Source organism: Theobroma umbraticum, unplaced genomic scaffold (genome assembly GCF_002168275.2).
Source record: "Theobroma umbraticum cultivar Fairchild unplaced genomic scaffold, ASM216827v3 scaffold_147.0, whole genome shotgun sequence".
In the NCBI taxonomy this organism is placed as follows: Eukaryota; Viridiplantae; Streptophyta; class Magnoliopsida; order Malvales; family Malvaceae; genus Theobroma; species Theobroma umbraticum.
In genome coordinates this window covers 3,898,983-3,918,133 of record NW_018397259.1, presented here as the reverse complement: position 1 = coordinate 3,918,133, position 19,151 = coordinate 3,898,983, and the positions used below count along the sequence as shown (strand labels likewise).

The 19,151-nt window shown below is 34.3% G+C and overlaps 1 protein-coding gene across 1 annotated transcript; it reads left to right on the top strand.

Annotated features, from left to right (window-relative positions):
* The first annotated feature begins 1,071 nt into the window (after nucleotides 1–1,071).
* On the top strand, nucleotides 1,072–17,617 carry PDR2 (phosphate deficiency response 2). Its single transcript, XM_021427074.2, has 22 exons — nucleotides 1,072–1,306; nucleotides 1,468–1,742; nucleotides 1,823–1,915; nucleotides 4,904–5,106; nucleotides 5,958–6,030; nucleotides 6,119–6,291; nucleotides 6,376–6,547; nucleotides 7,025–7,129; nucleotides 7,215–7,325; nucleotides 7,444–7,530; nucleotides 7,622–7,804; nucleotides 8,049–8,099; nucleotides 8,185–8,310; nucleotides 9,561–9,640; nucleotides 11,423–11,531; nucleotides 12,005–12,133; nucleotides 13,173–13,238; nucleotides 13,398–13,469; nucleotides 14,483–14,634; nucleotides 14,903–15,014; nucleotides 15,093–15,209; nucleotides 16,030–17,617. The coding sequence occupies exons 2-22, from the start codon at nucleotides 1,494–1,496 to the stop codon at nucleotides 17,143–17,145; spliced, it is 3,579 nt and encodes a 1,192-aa protein (XP_021282749.1). The 5' UTR covers nucleotides 1,072–1,306; nucleotides 1,468–1,493; the 3' UTR covers nucleotides 17,146–17,617.
* The last annotated feature ends 1,534 nt before the right edge of the window (nucleotides 17,618–19,151 follow it).

Sequence of the window (19,151 nt, the reverse complement as noted above, 5' to 3'; positions counted from 1 at the left end):
TTTCCAATTGTTCATTGCAGTGATTCTGAAGTGCTTTACATGTCCTGTATTCACTTCCAGTATAGAAAAATGTAACCATAGTACACATTGGACATATAGTAACGATAAACAAATATAAAATCTGCTGTCAAATTTTCATACCTCGTTATAGCAAGAGCAGAAATTTTTATTTAAATTGAAATAATCAATAAAATGGATTGTCACCTAAACATTTAGCTCATTGATTAGTGTATTATTCTTCTATCTAAATAGTAGGATTCGAATCCCTCCCTCTTTAATTATAAAAAAAAAATCTATAAAATGGATCGATTTCAATTAATTTAATTTGATTTTTTTAAATTTTGATATTAATTGATTAACACATATATTTCGATCCATTTTTAATATTCCAAATTTATAATAAAATTGGTTGAGAAAGTGACCAATATTGATATATTTTAAACTATATTATACAAATATTATGAACATGTTATATATATAAATATAATATTAGTATAGATATTATTAATTTTTTTCAAATATAATATTAAACAATCAACTGATATGGTACAAAAATAAAATTTCATTGTTTTCAATTTTTATTATAATTTAAATTAGTTTTAGTTATATTTAGAGAAATTCAATTCATTCGATTTTAGAAATATTAAGACCAAACGGATAAAACTGAAGAATACTCACCCTTAAAACTTTTGTAAAAATCTTAAAACAAGCTCTCACTTGGATCCTATTTAATATTTTATTTAATATTAAAAAAATATTTTTATTTTAATACTTTTTTAAAAAATTTAAATTAAGTAAAAGTATAATATTTTTTAATATAATACTAGCGTGGGCATTGGAGTGTTGGAATTGAAGTTTTCCCTTACTCATTCCAAAAGTGTTGAAGTTGTTAATTTTAATTAAACGATTATCGTATATCTATTTAGTAAATTAACAATTTCCATGAACAAACACATCAATCTTAATTTGCTTGTGGAGTATTAATTTTTTTGTAATTAATTATTAAATGGATATATGATAATTATCCAATTTAATTTGTAAAGTTAACTTTATTTTTATTTTCAGTTTATAAATTTAATTTCATATTATTTACGCTTTATAAATTACAATAAATATCTGTTCTTGATTCCTTGAAAAAAGAGAAAAGGAAACTAGTCTTGATTTAATGTACTTTATTATTTCTTGTATGCTTCATTTTATTACGCTTTATATGTTCCAGGGCGGCACTTCCTCTTTCCCTTGTCCACTCTCTTTCTCTACTCAAATTCTTTTTCCTTTTCTAGGGTTTCAGATCTCATTTTCTCAGGTATCTTTACGGATTTTTTTCTTTTATACATAACTTCTTCCAGATTTAATTACTCAATCAATTTTGCCGTCCATGGTTTTAAATTGACTTCATCGATCCCAAGATCGATCAGTTTTCTTCATTTCCTAATCTTTTTTTTTTTCTTGCACGCACTTTCTCAGTAACCAAACAGTGCGGTGGATTTGAGATGTCGAGGTTCCATGTCGGTGGCAAAGTAGTGGACAAAGTCGATTTGCTAAGAAGGAAACACAAAGCATGGCGATTAGACGTTTGGCCTTTCGCAATTCTTTATGCCCTTTGGTTAACTATTGTTGTTCCTAGCATAGATTTCGTTGATGCAGCCATCGTCTTGGGCGGCCTTGTTGTTACTCACATATTGGTCTGGCTTTTCACCGCTTGGTCCGTCGATTTCAAGTGCCTTGTTCAATACAGTAAGGTAATAGATATTATTTTAGCATATTCTTTTTCGTTTTCTGTTTATTGCTTTATAATTTTGGAATGCCATGGTGTGTGTAGGTTAACGATATTCACCTTGCTGATGCCTGCAAAATCACTCCGGCAAAGTTTTCTGGTTCGAAAGAGGTAGTGCCACTTCATTTTCGTAAACAGGCAAGTTCCTCTCTCTTTTTTGGTTTTCTTTTTAAAATATGTAGGTATAGTCGTGTGTGCTTTTGTTTCTTGCTCTTTTTCTTTTCATTCTGTACGTTTGGATGGAACACTGAGTAGTGATATTTTTGAGAAATTAAAAATTAATATCGTAGTTCATTTTTCTTTTTTCATTTTAGAACAAATTGAATGATTTTAGTTTTATATAGAACATCAAATATTAATGTTAGAATTGGTGTTGCATTTTAATTGTTTTTTGTTTCTTGCTTTTTTCATTCTATAAGTAGAACGCAAGATGTCCGTTTGGAAGGAAAACTAAGCGGTAATATTTTAATGAATTAATTATTAAAATTGTAGTTCCTTTTTTGCAGAGCAAAATGCATGATTCAGTTTTATAGAATATATTTGTTAGAATTGGTGCTGCATTTCTGTTTTAATTTGCAACGGCTCAACGAAATTGCATCATAGTTTTTAACTTATATTAAATTTCCAAAGTTATAAGATCTATTGAGAGATTTAAGGTGTATTCTTAGTCAAATAAAGGCAAGGAGCTTAGGTATTTTTTTGGCTTATTTTGAAAATTGGATAGATGTTGTGATTGTTCTAGTGTTATGATTGTTGTTTTCTTATTGTTTTAGAGTTCTATTTTCTCATTAATTTTTAGGTTGATTGCATTAGGAGTAGAAATATGAGTGAGAAGCATGGATGATGTAGTTTTATTCGTGGATTTATAAGTTGACATCAATTTTGAGTGCTGTGCATGCATTTAAGGAAACTTCATAAGATGGACATTTAGTGGAGCAACTTTGGTTCCCATGAAATTTAAGGTAGCATGCATTAAATGTTATTTTGAGGTTGGACCTGGCATTGCCTTTGTATGACTTGTTTAGGGATAGTTTAATAAATGAAAGATCAAACAGACTGGAAGGCACCAAAGGTGGATGCCAACCTAGTAGAACACCAATTTTTATAGAATAAATGATCTATAAGATCAATAGCATGAATTGTTGCCTTTTGAATTAAAAGGAGAAAGTGTAGAGGGGATTAAATCTATAGCTTTTCACCTCTCTTTGAAGCATTAACCCACTCTTGAAAAACAATGTTTTGGATATTGCTACCAAGCAAGGAATGGGAAAAATGTCATGAAGTAAATATAAAGGTTGGAGTATACTTATAATTAGAGTACGCCTCCTTTTGAAAGATAAGGTGACTTCTATTTTGGCTATCTTTCTGTCTAGCCTCTATACTGGTGGTTGTTGTTCACCTTTATTTTTGAACTTTGTCCCCATGGGGAGGCTTAGGTAAATAAAAGTGAATATCTGGCTAGTTTATAATGCTTTCATGCAATGTTGTCAAAGGTGCAAGATGTGCTCTAGGCAATATTGCAAGGCAAAAAAAAAAAAAACCCCTGTCTGAGTGGTTGTAAGGGCTAATTTTTTAAAGATAAATAAGACAAAGAAAATCCTATATATTTGTATTTGATAAGCTTAAACTTTATGATTTTCTTAATAAAACATTAAAGAATTTACTCCATTACCTAGTATAACATGTTCTAAATATCTGGAATTATCACAATTAACTTAAAGTCATCATCAAAGAAATCTCTACGTCTCCTTCACTTTAATTTTCAAAATAAATTGTGCTTGGACTAGAAAACCCATTATCTTATTCTTGTAAAGGGAGCTAATATTAGCTTTCCTTTTTGACAATTGAAAGAAGAGCAGATAAATTAAATTGGAAGTTAAAGAAACCTAAATGACACTAAATTCAGACCTTTTTCTTTTTGGCACTTTTTTGCTTCAAAAAGTGTGTGCCTGATCAAAAGCACCTTGCAAAAAGGGTGCGAGGCACATTACCTGGTTTATGGTTGTGCCTTAGTGCGATGGTGCACGCCTTGTAAATACTGATCTGTAAGGTTCCTTTGGATTAGGGACTTTTAGATTGACTACCTAATAATGCATTATCTTTTGTGGGCTTGCAAATTTGTAGTTTTTTCATATGTTATGTTTATCACTCCTGTTCATGTACTCTATAACAATGAAGTTTAGGCCTGTTTTATGTAAACTAAACCTGTGCACTGCCCAGTTATGTTTGTGTTGCATGATACGTTTGTGCCATAGGTATGAGGATGCATGCACACTTGTGCAAAAGTCACTAAGGTGTTAATGTTCTACAGCATATACCACAGCCTCTAAAACAATAATGTAGCTGTAGACTTGAGTTTCCTTGCAGTGATAATTGTTGTTTCTGAGTTTGTTCCTCTGTTTTAGCTTTTTGAATCTGTGTTTTATTCTTCTTGATCTTCAATTTGAGTTGAAAACTATTTATATAATGTTTTAATTATTGGAAATATGCCATTATGGGTAAGTGTGATCATCATTTTTGGCTATTTGTTCTTTCTTTCATTGGTGCTTTGTGAGTCAAGCTAGCATCATTAAAGCATCGTTTGAATGTGCTAAGGTGTAGATTGTTTGGGAAGGGGTTGGGGGGGGGGCAGGTTTATAACTGGAAAGTGTAGTTGAGAAGCAAATGCTAGATTCTTGAGACCTAGAGGACTATCGTTGTTTCTTAATTAGGTTCAGAAGCCAACAGAGGGATTAGTGTAGAATGGTAGGTCAAAGAGTTGTGCTCTTGCAGATGCACACCAACCCACTAATTAATAGTCCGATTGCATTTGTGTGTGGTTAAATACACTCAGATGTGCCAACAGAGAGAGGGAGGAGGGAGGGAGATTCCATCTAATCTCTTGTGGTAGTTGTTGAATGGTTCTCTTTCTCCCCATCAGGAGTTTGTTTGTATAGTTGTGTAATTTGTTAATGCATCTTCACTTGCCCTTTTTTTCCCCTTTCTTGGGTTCTATGTGTCTCACTCCCTTTCAATTGTCTGTCTTTTCATACAAATTGGTGTATTTATATTTGCTCCACTGCCCTTTTTTTTTTCCCTCTTCTCCTTTTTGGGTTCTTAATTTGTTCCTTTCTTATATTTGCATAGGTGGCAAGTTCTTCATCTGCAACAGAGGCAGAGGAGATTTACTTTGATTTCAGAAAGCAGTGCTTTATCTATTCTAAGGATGAGGAGAGCTTTTGCAAGCTTCCATACCCTACCAAGGAAACATTTGGCTATTACCTAAAAAGTTCTGGCCATGGCTCTGATGCTAAAGTTCTTGTTGCAGCTGAAAAATGGGGACGGAATGTGTATGTTGTTATTGTAACAATTTTGACTTTAGCCTTTCAAATTGACTTTCTCCATATCTATATGACTGTTGAACATAACCTTTTGATTGTAGCTTAATGCACTTGGTGATCAATGGATTAATGGTTTTACTACTGTATTATATGGAGTCTCAGTAGTTACTTGTTCTCATATGACAATGTTCTTGCAAACTAGTGTTATAGTTGGTTGAAGTAGAGCTTGTTAAATACATTTGATTCTTGATAAATTTGACATATTAGGTGCTGTTGTTTCACTAATTTCTAGCACCTGGTATATGCTGATTGGGATTTTGGAATTTGAAGAATTCTTTAATTTTGTAGATTTTGCTATCAGAAGTAAAAATAAGGAAGAAATTAAAAGCTTCATCAAGAGGACAAATTTTTCCTACATTAGAACATTATTCTTCTCATAGAATGAAAGATGTAATTCATGAAAAGAAAAACAAACTATCTTCCATTAGAATGTCATTCTTCTTTTGTACTTTCAGGTTTTCTGAAACTGAATATGATAAAGATTCCAGTTAGAACATTGTAATAATTGAAAATGCTCCTTGTTCTGGTAGTTAGGTGATTTCAGATGCTGTTTGTGTCTTCTCTGCTGTAGTGAAAACTTCTGCAACCTCTTTTTGTTTTAATTCTATTTTGATGCCTACCAATTCCTTTTTACAGATCACAATGCTTTCCTCCCACTCATTTTTAAAATGATAATTTACTACTTATATCAGTTGTGACTTGTGAACTACATTTGTATACTGTGACATTTAGGTTATTGTTTTAATTTTATGATAATAAAATGACTTTCATCTTCATGTATATGTCTTTATGTCATGCAGATTTGAATATCCACAACCTACTTTTCAGAAATTAATGAAAGAGCATTGCATGGAGCCCTTTTTTGTCTTTCAGGTTTTCTCCTTGTTACTCATTCAAATCTCTCTCATATTTCAAGACATTTTAGTTTTTTCTTGAACATTTTTATCTTGTTCGTGCATAGGTCTTCTGTGTTGGTCTTTGGTGTCTGGATGAGTATTGGTATTACAGTTTGTTCACCTTATTCATGCTGTTTATGTTTGAGTCAACAATGGCAAAAAGTCGGTTAAAGACTTTAAGTGAGCTAAGACGTGTTAGAGTGGACAGCCAGACTCTAATGGTGCATCGATGTGGGAAGTATGTTTCACTATCATTTTTGGTTAGAAGTTTAAAAGCTATTTCAGAGTTGTAGATTTATCCGTCAAACTTTGGGAGTTGCAGGTGGGTGAAACTTTCTGGCACTGATCTATTGCCTGGGGATGTTGTCTCCATGGGTCGGTCATCTGGTCAAAATGGAGAAGATAAGTCTGTACCAGCAGACATGCTTATACTGGCTGGAAGTGCTATTGTGAATGAAGCGATTCTCACAGGCGAGTCTACTCCCCAGTGGAAGGTGAATCCTTTCTTCTCTATTTTAGTAATCAATGATCTCTTTCCCCCTGGGTATCTGATGTGTGATGGAGAGGGAAGTTTATTTCGTCTGTATTTGTGTGGTTTATGTACTCAGGTTACTGAAGTGTTGAATTATCTGTTTGATTTTTACTTGTATGAATGGCTTGATGTGGAAGTACTATTTTAGGATGTAATTTTTCTATAGTATAACTAACTCTTTTTCTCTTTGATGGCTAGTATTGCAATCTTTTAAGTATGGCTTGAAAATTTTGTATTATCTAGGATTAATGCTGTAACCTTTAAATGCTTTTCCTAAGTTTTATGATTATAGTTTGGATCAGTTGGTATGTACATCTGTTGGACTTCATTTGGGGATGTTTGTCAAATTATTTCCCTCATAGGTGCTGGACTAGGGTGAAGCATTTATCACTTCTGAGTCACATTTGAACAATTTACATGAGATGGAATTATTTTTTAGGTTTCTATAACGGGCAGGGGGCTTGAGGAGAAGCTATCTGCCAAGCGTGATAAAAATCATATTTTGTTTGGTGGGACTAAAATATTGCAGCACACTGCAGATAAGGTAGGTCATACCAAGATTCAGTTATTTGTATATCTGATATGCTTATTCCTTTTATTTATGTTTCTATGTTTCTAATTGGAGTCAGAGCTTCCCTCTGAAAACTCCTGATGGTGGCTGCTTGGCTGTTGTTCTGCGCACTGGTTTTGAAACAAGTCAAGGGAAGCTTATGAGGACAATTTTGTTTTCTACAGACAGGGTAATTTGTTGTTGTTCTGTACTCTGATACACTTTTTTAAAATTTTACTTTATCTATAGGATTATATCATTCTCGTATTTGATTTTTCAGTAGCTCCATTTTCCATGATGTCTTGTAGGTTACTGCTAACAGCTGGGAAAGTGGCCTCTTCATTTTATTTCTTGTTGTGTTTGCAATAATTGCTGCTGGTTATGTACTTAAAAAGGTAAATATTTTTCCTTGAGGTATGTGAGAGAATATTAGGCTTATGCTGTATGGCTAGCTATAGGATAATGATGCTGTTTTCACATATATAGGGGCTGGAGGATCCTACAAGGAGCAAGTACAAGCTCTTTCTAAGTTGTTCTCTCATTATTACTTCTGTGATTCCCCCAGAGCTACCCATGGAATTATCAATAGCTGTTAATACATCTTTGATTGCCCTTGCACGGCGTGGAATATTTTGTACAGAGCCTTTTCGAATCCCATTTGCTGGAAAGGTTGGTTGGCCCAATTCTTTTAATGGGCTAAAGGCCTAGGAATTTGGCATGAAATAGTTTAGAGAAGATAGTTGTAGTTTTAATATCCATGGTTTAGACATGATTGTACAGGCTATACTTTATTTTCTCATGCTTTTTCTAATCCTTTGTTTTGGTGAGATTCTGGTGTGCATGGCACATTACAATACCTTTATGCTGCTTTGGTTCATACTAAATCAGTGCTGCCTGTTGTTTCTTTCCACAGGTTGACATTTGTTGTTTTGATAAAACTGGAACACTGACGTCAGATGATATGGTATGTCACTAATAAGGCCAGATTTAATTTTCTGTAATGATTTTATTTTCATAACACGAATTCATTTCTCTGTGCTCTTTTCCAGGAGTTCTGTGGAGTTGTTGGGTTAAGTGGCAGTTCAGACTTAGAATCTGATATGACTAAAGTTTCTCCCCGCACAGTTGAGATTCTGGCTTCTTGTCATGCCTTGGTGTTTGTAGACAACAAGCTGGTATACTGGTTGGCTAAGCATTGCTTATAATTCCTGTCTTTCGAATCTGCTTTCTTATAATTATTTTTTGGCATGCAATATTTTTCTATTTGATGAGAAGTAGTTTTATTGGAAGCACGAGAGAAACCAGCTAACGTAATGGATGTATATCACATATTTTCAGTGCAAGAAACCTTTAGCATGAGCAAAGAGAAATGCGTTGAGGATGTAAAAATCCACCATTGGTTCTATCTCATTTTCTGTTGCTTGATGACAATCTCCATCAGATGCACCCATGTATTCTTATAGCAGGCTAAATTTTGGGCCTTTCTATGCTACATGGATGACAACCTACAGATGAACTACTTACTATTGGCTTTATGTATTTACTGTAAAATCATTGGTGAAAAATATTATTTTGGTACAACATAACATATTTCACTGCATTTGATAAAAAGTTTCACACTGTATTTGCATCGAAACTATGATTTTAAAGGAAATGACTTGGATAAATCTTTGATGCAAGTCATTGTATTGATGAGGTGAATGATTGTTCTTTCTCTTCTATAGCCTCCTTTTATTTTTTTATTTTGAGTTGTCTCGCACAAGTTACATCAGGACCAACTTAGTTTCTTCATTTAAATTGTACAATTCGGCAAACAATAAATTAAATTCAAAAGTCACTTTTCTTTTAAACAAGTCTAGGATTGTAAATGTTTTGCTTTCTTTTCTCCCCTGGAAAAATTTATGTGGAACAGGGTCTGATGGTTCATCAGTAGGTTACCATTGCATGCACTTCAAGGGATCATTTAGTTCTTCCAACTTGATCTTTGGCAGTATCATTGTCTTCTTTCTACTGCAACGTCAGCATTCTGTTATTGACTGTTAGTTGCCAATTCACTTCTTTGGCTTGCTTCTCTTCTTAGAAAACTTATTTTATTGTTGTAATTTTTAACTTGGTAATGAATGTGCACTACTGCCGGCTCAAACCTAATATCTTTTAACTTGGTAATTTGTAACTAGGGCATTTAAATTAATCCTCCACATCTGCCTTTTGGCTTTATATAACTCTTTAGATTTTTGTAATTCACTCACTTCTACAATCCTAGTTTTGATATAGTCTGCTCTGGAGCATGGGTATGTTGACTGTGCTTTTGTGATCCTGGTAGTGTGACGTTGTGTTGCATTTTTGTTGTCAATTACATATTTGTAGTTAGGTTTTGTATTTCTTACTATTGTAAGTTGCTTTTAAATTCTGCAAATGCTTGTAGGTTGGTGATCCTCTTGAGAAAGCTGCATTAAAAGGAATTGATTGGAGTTATAAATCTGATGAGAAGGCTGTTCCAAAAAGGTAATTTGCAATGCTCATTAGTCAGGTTTGATTTTCGTATGGATTCATGTGTTTGCAATTTTATTTCTATTCTTTTATTAGTGGTTTCTAATATCTGCTGCTTTTTTACATGTTCCGGAATCTGGGCATACTTCATACAAGTTTAAGTAGTTTATTCCCCTTTCTAGGGGAACAGTAAGGTAAAAGGAAGAAAGGGATTCCTTAGAAATGTTGAGAATGGAAAGACAAGATTTCATCCTTGAAAAATTTCTAACTTTGAAAATAAGCCTAAAATTTCTTCCTCTGTTCTTATTTGATGGTGGAGGTGCTGTTTGCAGAGACTTTGTGCTGACTGAACTGAGCCCACCTTATACAGCAATATGAGTATTTGTTGCTACTATGGAATAATTGATACTACTGGAACTCTAATGGATAGTAATAGGAATTTTTTTGTTTCTAGAGAAGAAAAAAAGTTGTCTTTGCTTAATTGATCATTCATTTGATTAAAAGTTGGCTTGTAAATGTCATTGGTAATTAAGAATTAGGGAAAGGCTCTAATATTAGGGTAATGCATTGCTGTACATGACGTGTTTGAAATTTTTAGGTTACTATGTTTTGGGTAGAGTGCCAGTTAACTGTTGGTTAAAATTTAGAGCAACAGTCCCTTAATAAGTTAAGGTGTCTTCTAACTTCAGCCATATGGTTTCTTATTTGTTAGGTAAGAAATGTTCAAAATGGAAACTAAAATTATAGTGAGTTTATGTTACAGCGTTATATTCAGTGCTTGGATTCTTTGGGAAAACAAGCAATGATATTTGCTATTTAGTTAGACTATAAAGAAAAAACTGATTCCATGCTGCCCTATGTACGGGGAACTATATTGAAATGGTTAGAAGACATAAGTAAACTATGTGACCAGATAAGAAACTTGATAAAGTCCAGGATTTGGAAAGTTATTAACAAGATATACTAGTTTAACTGATTGAATCTGAAAGCCAAGTACTCTGACTGAAATGAAAAGAAGTAAATGTGGACAGGAAGTTGGACAGAGAGGTGATAAATGAAACTATTAAGTAGAAGAAATGGATCATAAGCTAGAAGGAAAGTTCAGGATAACCAAAAGAAGGGATGTGATAGACAAGAAAACCTGGGATCCTAGCATTCAGAACTGCTCTTTCCAAAGAAAAAAATGAAAAATTTAAGCAAATAATTCAACGTATAAATGCTGCCTTTCCTTTGGCACCAGTAGTTTGATATTTTGTGAGTGAACAAGAAACACAAATACAAGTTCAGTTGGAGAAGGTTATTATAAGCGTCACTAAAATTTATATATATATATATATATATATATATGAATAGCTGATAATGGGAACTGGGTTCCTAACATAGAGCATCTGATCAGATGGATTGAATCTGTTGCTGAAGTTAGAATTAACAAATTTGACTAGCCCTGTCATACCTATATGATTACTATATGTTTTATTTTTATCTAACCTGCTAGAATATTAAATACGTGGTCCAGCATTTCGTTCAAAATAGTTATTCACTATTTAGAACCTGCTGTTGGCTGTTAATAGTTTAGGAGCGGACTGATGGATAATGACTGATAATTCAAAATACACTTTTAGATATTAATATATGAAAGCTAGCCTGTTATTCAGGTGCAACTTTTGTTTATATTTCACACGTGTTATATTTACATATTTATTCGTCCAGCACTCGTCCCCACTCACTATTTTAGAAGCCCTCTTCTCTGTTAAGTTGTGGTTTCACGCACTCATTTGTTAATCTAATGAACTTCAGGGGAATTGGCAACGCCGTGCAGATTGTGCAGAGGCACCATTTTGCATCCCACTTGAAACGAATGTCAGTTGTTGTTCGTGTCCAGGAGGAGTTTTTCGTTTTTGTCAAGGTCTGTTTGCTGTTGTCCTTTTTTCTTTTTATTCTCTGTTTTCTATTTGTATGGATATATTGGTTTGCTATATCAGATTCTTGCCAAAAATCAGGTTCTGTGCTTGGAGCAGAATTTTTGGATATATTGGTTTCCTTGGAGGCTGTTGATTGATAAAACTTTCATAATGCAATATAACTATCATAGATGTTTATATGTCAAATAGGAAGAATCTCTCACGTCACAAGCGTTTTTGGTTTAGGAATATTTGAAGCATTGTTACCCAATTAAGGGTTGATACTTTTGATGTCTATTAAAACTATGTTTCTCCTCTCTTTTCCATGTGCTAACTTGTTAATAGGTAATAATTGAATCTCCAAGAATGCATTTCCTAGCTTGGGATTGTTGATCTACTGTATGCCATGTGTCATAGCCATTTAGAAAGAAGGAACTATTATATTAATTTTCTCATTAGTCAGACCTTATCCATGCAGGGTGCACCTGAGACTATCCAAGATAGACTCACTGATTTGCCACCATCATATGTTGAAACCTACAAGAAATACACACGTCAAGGGTCTCGTGTGCTGGCTCTTGCTTACAAATCTCTTCCAGATATGACAGTAAGTGGTCCATAGATTTATATTAATCCCCACCCAACTTATCTCTCTCTCTCTCTCTTTCTCCTTTCAGTAGAAGATCAATAATTATGAATCTGTAAGATTGATAGCAATGTTGTTTCAAGTACTTAATACATGATTGCTGAGTGACACTTCAGCCTCCATTTTCTTTTGTTTTAGAAAAACAAAAAATAAAAATTGTTGATACGAAGAATTTCTTGTTCTCAACATTTTGGATACATTTCCAACACTTTTCATGCATGAATGAACAGTACTTTTGCGCAAGCATTACCTCTTTTTAGGGTACAAAAAAACGAATTGAGAAGATTTCATTTTGTACTTGAACCAAAGATCTCATATTTTCTAACCACGTCTATCACTTGACCATGGACACACTATTGCAACAATTTTACATAGCCAAGCATGTTGCCTGTTGTTAAAAATTAAAAACAAAATGAATGAAAAAATTTTGTGAACTCAAAACATAAAACAAAGAATCGACAACTATATAAAACAACCTCCCAATTATTCAAATATTCCGTGCAACTTTTGTTTTAATATAAAGAGAGGAAAAAATGTTTTCTTAAGAGGGGCTTGGATGGGGAATGATGGAGAATTTGGTGCCTGACATGGTATTACCATAGTTCTTTGGATCATTGACCTTAGCATCCCATCTGGGTTCAGCATTTGGTTCCCTCTCATATATATATATATCTCCCTAGAAAAAAAAATTTACTGTGAACTACTTTTTACTTGGGATTAGTTCTCTCATCTTACACCTGAGGACTTCAGACACCTCAAATATATGGAAGAGACCTTGATCGTCAAAAATGTTTAGACACCCTTTTCCTGTGGATAAAAACCAGAAGTGGAAAAGAGTGGAGTCTATCAATATATTATTAAGATAATTATTTGTCTGAGTAATGCACAAGCACCTGCAGTTTTAACTTTTTTTTTCTTTTACTTGTAAATTTGTACAATCTTCTGATCTCAAGTTCTTAAGTTGTTGGCCTGTCTTCTAATTTCAATGTGTCTTCTGCAGGTTAGTGAAGCTAGAAGCTTGGAGAGAGATACCGTGGAGTGTGGCCTCACATTTGCTGGTTTTGCAGTAAGCATTGAGCAATAAATCCTTTCATCTTTGTAAAATTATTTTTTTGTTTGTTCTTTTGGGGCACTAATTTGCACTTTGAGATGTTTAGATCAGTGTTTTGAGTTATGATACTACTTATCCTTTTTACCACTGAATGCTTAAAACTTAATTTTACAGGTATTTAACTGTCCTATTAGAGCAGACTCTTCCACTATTCTTTCTGAATTAAAGAATTCTTCACATGATTTGGTAAGTGGCATCTTCTTCTGGACATCTCTCTCTAAATGTTGTGGTATTCTTCCTTGTAAATAAAGGGTAAAGAAAAGGACTATTGATTTTACTAATTGCAAATCTCAAATTTTCTTTCATTTAGCTCATGTCAGTCTCTTAGAAAGTGGAGTTGTGAAAATTTTTCTGCCCGCGCAAGGTCATTTGTACCTATATATATGCAACAGTGAAATTATTTACTTTTTATAATTTCGGCCTTAGGTTTTCAAGTCTGCCTAGAAATTGTTACTGGAATCCAAACATGAATATGGATTTTGGGGTGCATGTGGATACCTTCCCCCTCCAAATGCTAAGCTAGCATGTAACCTACTCTGAGCATGTACTTTTAAGCTTTAGTTGGTAGGGATGAAGGGAAAATACAGAGATAAAAAGTGAAACAAAAAAAGAGAAGTTAGCTGGTATATATTGTTGGATAGATGGAACAGTGGATGGAACAGAAAAGATGTCTCTTTTCTTTCTTGGTAAGATAAAAAATTGATAGGAAGGAAGATAAAATCATTAGATACTTACAGGTTTCCTATCAGTAATGTTTTTTGGAACATTTAGAATTTTCCTTTCAATCTCTTTTACCAGGATGTACAATTTTTTCCTCAATTTGTATGGAAGTTCGTGTATATTATAAGGAAAAAGAATTGATTCTACTATTTAAGTACCTTACTAATGAAATAAATTGTGGGGCTCTAGAGAGAATGATCTTCATATATATTTTTTTAATTTCTGCCTGCCCTTTCCTTTTTCAGTTCTTGGTTTGTCCTTTCCTGTGAATCATGTCTTACTTTGAGAATGGAAAGTAGTTTTTGCCATTTGTCTGGCATTCCACCATGAGGTTGTTAGGGTTTGTTTTATGTGGAAACTACCCCTAGGTTTCATGTGCTCTTCTTGCCTTCCCCTCTACCCTTTTCCTCTAATTGGAGAAGTCTTGGATTTGGGAAGGAAATTCATATTCTTCTGACTACAAAATTTCCTAATTTTAGGTGATGATTACTGGTGACCAAGCTTTGACAGCTTGCCATGTTGCTGGCCAAGTTCATATTGTATCAAAACCAGTATTGATTCTTGGTCCAGTGAAGAATGGAGAAGAATACAATTGGGTATCACCAGATGAGATGGAGAGGATTCGCTACAGGTTAAGTTTCTGTCTTTGTTATCTACTGTATTTTCTTTACATGTAATTTCCTTTTTCTGGGTTTAGATTCTCATAAAACTTGCTGAGAATAAGTATTGGTTCTTCCATATATATTAAGGTTTGTTTAATCTTACATTTTGTATGGAATTAGTCATATTGCCCTTGCCCCGCTGATCTGGTGTGTAGTATTACTGCCAGCCCCCCTCCCCGAGCCTTCCTTATTCTTCTGCTTAACTGGACTGACAAAAGGATTTGACCTGACATTCAGTGAGAAAGAGGTTGAAGCTTTATCTGAAACTCATGATCTCTGTATTGGGGGTGACTGCATCGAAATGTTACAACAGACTTCTGCTGTTTTACGAGTCATTCCTTTTGTTAAGGTTGCAACTCTACCATCCATTTGTTATGGTCTTCTGCATCATGTAATCTAAGTAATTCCTGCCACAATGCCATTGTAGGTTTTTGCGAGGGTTGCTCCAGAGCAGAAAGAACTAATCATGACCACTTTCAAGACAGTGAGAAGGATAACTTTAATGTGTGGTGATGGGACCAATGATGTTGGAGCTCTTAAGCAGGTAATTTTTTTTAAGGGTTTTTAGGTTGTACACTCATTTTGGCTTCTCATTTTAGCTCTACGTATCTTTGTTTAAGGCAGGTCTTATTTTGTTTAGAGCATTTAAGTTTTGTAGACTTACTTTGGCATCTCATTTGAGCTTTATGTATCAAGGCTATATAGTTTTATTTGTTTATTGTGCTGCCATTGGTTATCAATCTATGAATAATCCCATAACAAATAAAAAAAAAAAGAAATAAATCTTGCCTAGAAATCAACTTAACTAAGCCTCAAGTAGGTAATGGGATGTGCTGGATGAGCTGTCTAAATACCTCGTAGGATTACATTGGTCAGTCATAATTATTTTTTGGCTACAAGATTGATCTGTCTTTTTTATCTGGTTGGGATGAAATTGAAATTGAAATCCAAGTTGCCAAAAGTCTTTCTGTGTTGTTTGTGGCATGGCTGAGATGCAGAACTACAATGTTTTATTTACCATCCTTTGGTTAAATTATAGAAAACTTTGTGTATACATACAAGGTTTTTTTCCCTCTTTACTTTGTCATATTTTACCATTTGTATCTATTGATTTTATTATAAATTCTTTTCCACTGTTGTTTCGTGATTTTTATGCAAATATGGATTAATTTGTGTCCATATTTTGACTAAATCTAATAATGAATTTAGTTTGTAAGCAAAGCAACATCAATCCAATGGTGTCGTTTGATAGAAATTTTTCTGCTTACAATATTTGGTTTAAAATTAAAAAAAGTGAAATTAGTTGTTCAGAGAAGCTAAGATAGCAGAAATGTATGGACATGTAATACCCTACTTCTTTTCAGGCAGATGTAGGTGTTGCCCTATTGAATGCAGTGCCTCCAACTAAAAGTGAAAGTTCTTCACCAGGGACATCTAAAGATGAAAGCACAAAGTCATTAAAGTTAAAGAAATCGAAGCCTAGTGTAGAAGCAACAGGCAAAGCTGTGAGTCTTAATGCAGAAGCCTCTTCAAAAGGCAAAGTTGCTACAAGATCAGAATCTAGCAACCACACAGCCAGTAACCGGCATCTTAATGCTGCAGAGATGCAGCGGCAGAAGCTGAAGAAGCTAATGGATGAGCTGAATGAGGAGGGTGATGGTCGCTCAGCTCCTATTGTCAAACTGGGAGATGCCTCGATGGCATCCCCATTCACGGCAAAACATGCATCAGTTGCCCCAACCACTGACATCATTCGTCAGGGACGCAGCACTCTCGTGACTACCCTTCAGATGTTCAAGATACTTGGCCTTAACTGCCTGGCTACAGCTTATGTCTTGAGTGTGATGTATTTGGATGGTGTTAAGCTGGGTGATGTCCAGGCTACGATCAGTGGTGTATTTACAGCTGCTTTTTTCCTGTTTATCTCACATGCCCGCCCACTGCCCACCCTTTCAGCGGCACGGCCCCATCCCAATGTTTTCTGCTCCTACGTCTTCCTTTCTCTCATGGGACAGTTTGCAATGCACCTATTTTTCTTGATTTCTTCTGTGAAAGAAGCTGAGAAATACATGCCTGAAGAGTGCATTGAGCCAGACTCGGACTTTCACCCCAATCTAGTGAACACAGTTTCATACATGGTGAGCATGATGATCCAGGTAGCTACATTTGCAGTCAACTACATGGGTCATCCTTTCAACCAGAGCATCCCGGAAAACAAGCCGTTCTTGTATGCTCTTGTGGCTGCTGTTGGTTTCTTTGTGGTTATAACATCCGATCTGTTTAGGGACTTGAATGATTGGTTGAAGTTGGTTCCATTACCCTTGGGATTGAGGGATAAGCTATTGCTGTGGGCTCTACTAATGTTTCTGGGCTGCTATCTGTGGGAGAGACTGTTAAGATGGGCTTTCCCTGGTAAGATCCCAGCCTGGAGGAAGCGGCAACGGGTGGCTGCTGCTACTTCAGAGAAGAAGCAGGTCTAAATGAACGGAGATTGGATTGGTGCAGTTACTCTTGGAATGTGTTTGTTTTGAAAAGCAGATGCTGGTTCTAGGATAGAAGTAAAGCTAGACCGAAGGTAAAGAGATTATTAGCTCTCTCTAGATATGCAACTGTTGCCAGGTTAATCGTAGGGCTTCCTCCCTTGAAATGGGAATTTTTGTCAAACGTTATATTCTCTATACTGAGAAGGTGATTCTTTAGCAACTGTGATTTTTTTTAAGCTCAGGAGACCTGGAAGAATAGTTTAGACACGTAAAAGCAAATCTTACGTTGTGAGCTATACAGACCAGAAATTGATGAGATTTACCACAGAATTGTCGGTTGTTATCCTAGGATTATGATTCCTTCAACTATTCATATGAATGTCTGAAAAACATGTGACCCTGTCAACTGCAGGCAGTTATGGCTACTTCTTCCGAGTATGAATGTTTCAGCCTTTTTTCTTTTGAATCATGTATACATATGGTCAGATAAATATCTCTGTCTAGGATGTGATAGATGAATCGTTATTTGTCCTAGAAACCGTGTCGATGCCTGAGTGATTTCTTTGCCGGGAGACAAATCATGCTTCATGCTGTAATTAATTACTGCTGCTGGGTTGATTGGGAAACATAAAAGAGTAATGGTTATATGATATGGTACAGATCAGAGCAGCAGTGCTTCAAAAGAGTATTGTTCCATCTTATTTTCTTCACTCCCAATCCAACTCTGTTATTAACCCAAAATCAACAAACCCCTCCAACATCCCTGAATATTGTTGCAATTCAACTCTTTACTTGTCCGATACAAATTCATTAGAAGATGTGGATGGATCCAAACCCAAGCATGTTTCTACTTGTATGCTTCGATAACTTGTTCATCATTCACGCTATATGATTGTTGGGCGTCACAGGTCTCTTTCTCTGCTCCAGCCCCACTTTCTTCTTCACAATCGCTCTTAAGGCCCTCCTTCCTCTCCCTCGTCAAAACCTGCCCTCATTGAAATTTTCAATGAACCTAACAAGGCCTAATTTGTTAAAGCAGCCAATATGAATACCTCTGGTATTTCGATATTTTCCATAGTTTATACACAAGGACAAAATTATGATAAAATTGTATAAGTTGAGTTTGTGAGGTTGTCTTTTAAAATTAATTTAAGAAAATTACAATTGAAAATCCCAATCAATGGATAGATATAAATTATTTTAAAATATATCAAGTATTTGAATAACTTTCATTAAAAATTTAATACTTAAATAGACATTTTTTTATTAAAATTTGACTTAATATCTAAATAAGCCTCTAAACTATATAAAAAAAAATCAATTATATCCTTATCCTTTTATTGGATTCAAATAAATTTTTAAATTTTTATTTTGAATCAAACAAGCCATTTTCACTAACTGTTGACTAACGAAAGTTAGTCAACTGTATTATACTACGTCATCTACAATGTGAAATGATATCAATATTAGGTGGCATTAAAGCATGCTAATTAGAAATTAGATTTTCTCCTTCTACCCATCTAAATGTCTAAAAATAGTTAAGGATTTGAAAAAAATTAAAAAAAAAACTAATTGTTTCAAACTAAGTCTTGACTATTCTTAACATAGTGTTTTTAACCAAAATAATAAAAGCAATTGGGTTTGAAAAAAACCCAAACATCAAGGTTTAGAATTTATGAAAGTGAGAAATATGTAGGAGAAGACTTTTTGTTACAAATCTTTTTCATAATCATAAATACCTTTAGAATGAATACATGCTTCAGGTTTGGGAAACTCATCTTCAATTTGTATCTGCTTCTCAACATAACAAATTTTTTAAAGAGGCCTAAATTTTATTTTTATAACTTTGTGTTGGGGATTATAGGAGTACTTTGTTCAAAATTTGAAGTTTCAAATTTGATATCGGAAGAATATTTCTCTTCAATATATGGTATATGCTAATCATTAGTATCAAGCTTCGAATTCTCATTCTCACTGAGTTTCCAATTATGAAGCAATGCCAT

Bases quoted from the DNA above. Each gene is read 5' to 3' on its own strand.
- PDR2 (XM_021427074.2), top strand. From the start codon at position 1,494: ATGTCGAGGTTCCATGTCGGTGGCAAAGTAGTGGACAAAGTCGATTTG. The intron at 6,548-7,024 runs GTGAATCCTTTC...ATTATTTTTTAG, and splicing joins AGTCTACTCCCCAGTGGAAG to GTTTCTATAACGGGCAGGGG. The intron at 7,326-7,443 runs GTAATTTGTTGT...GATGTCTTGTAG, and splicing joins TTTTGTTTTCTACAGACAGG to GTTACTGCTAACAGCTGGGA.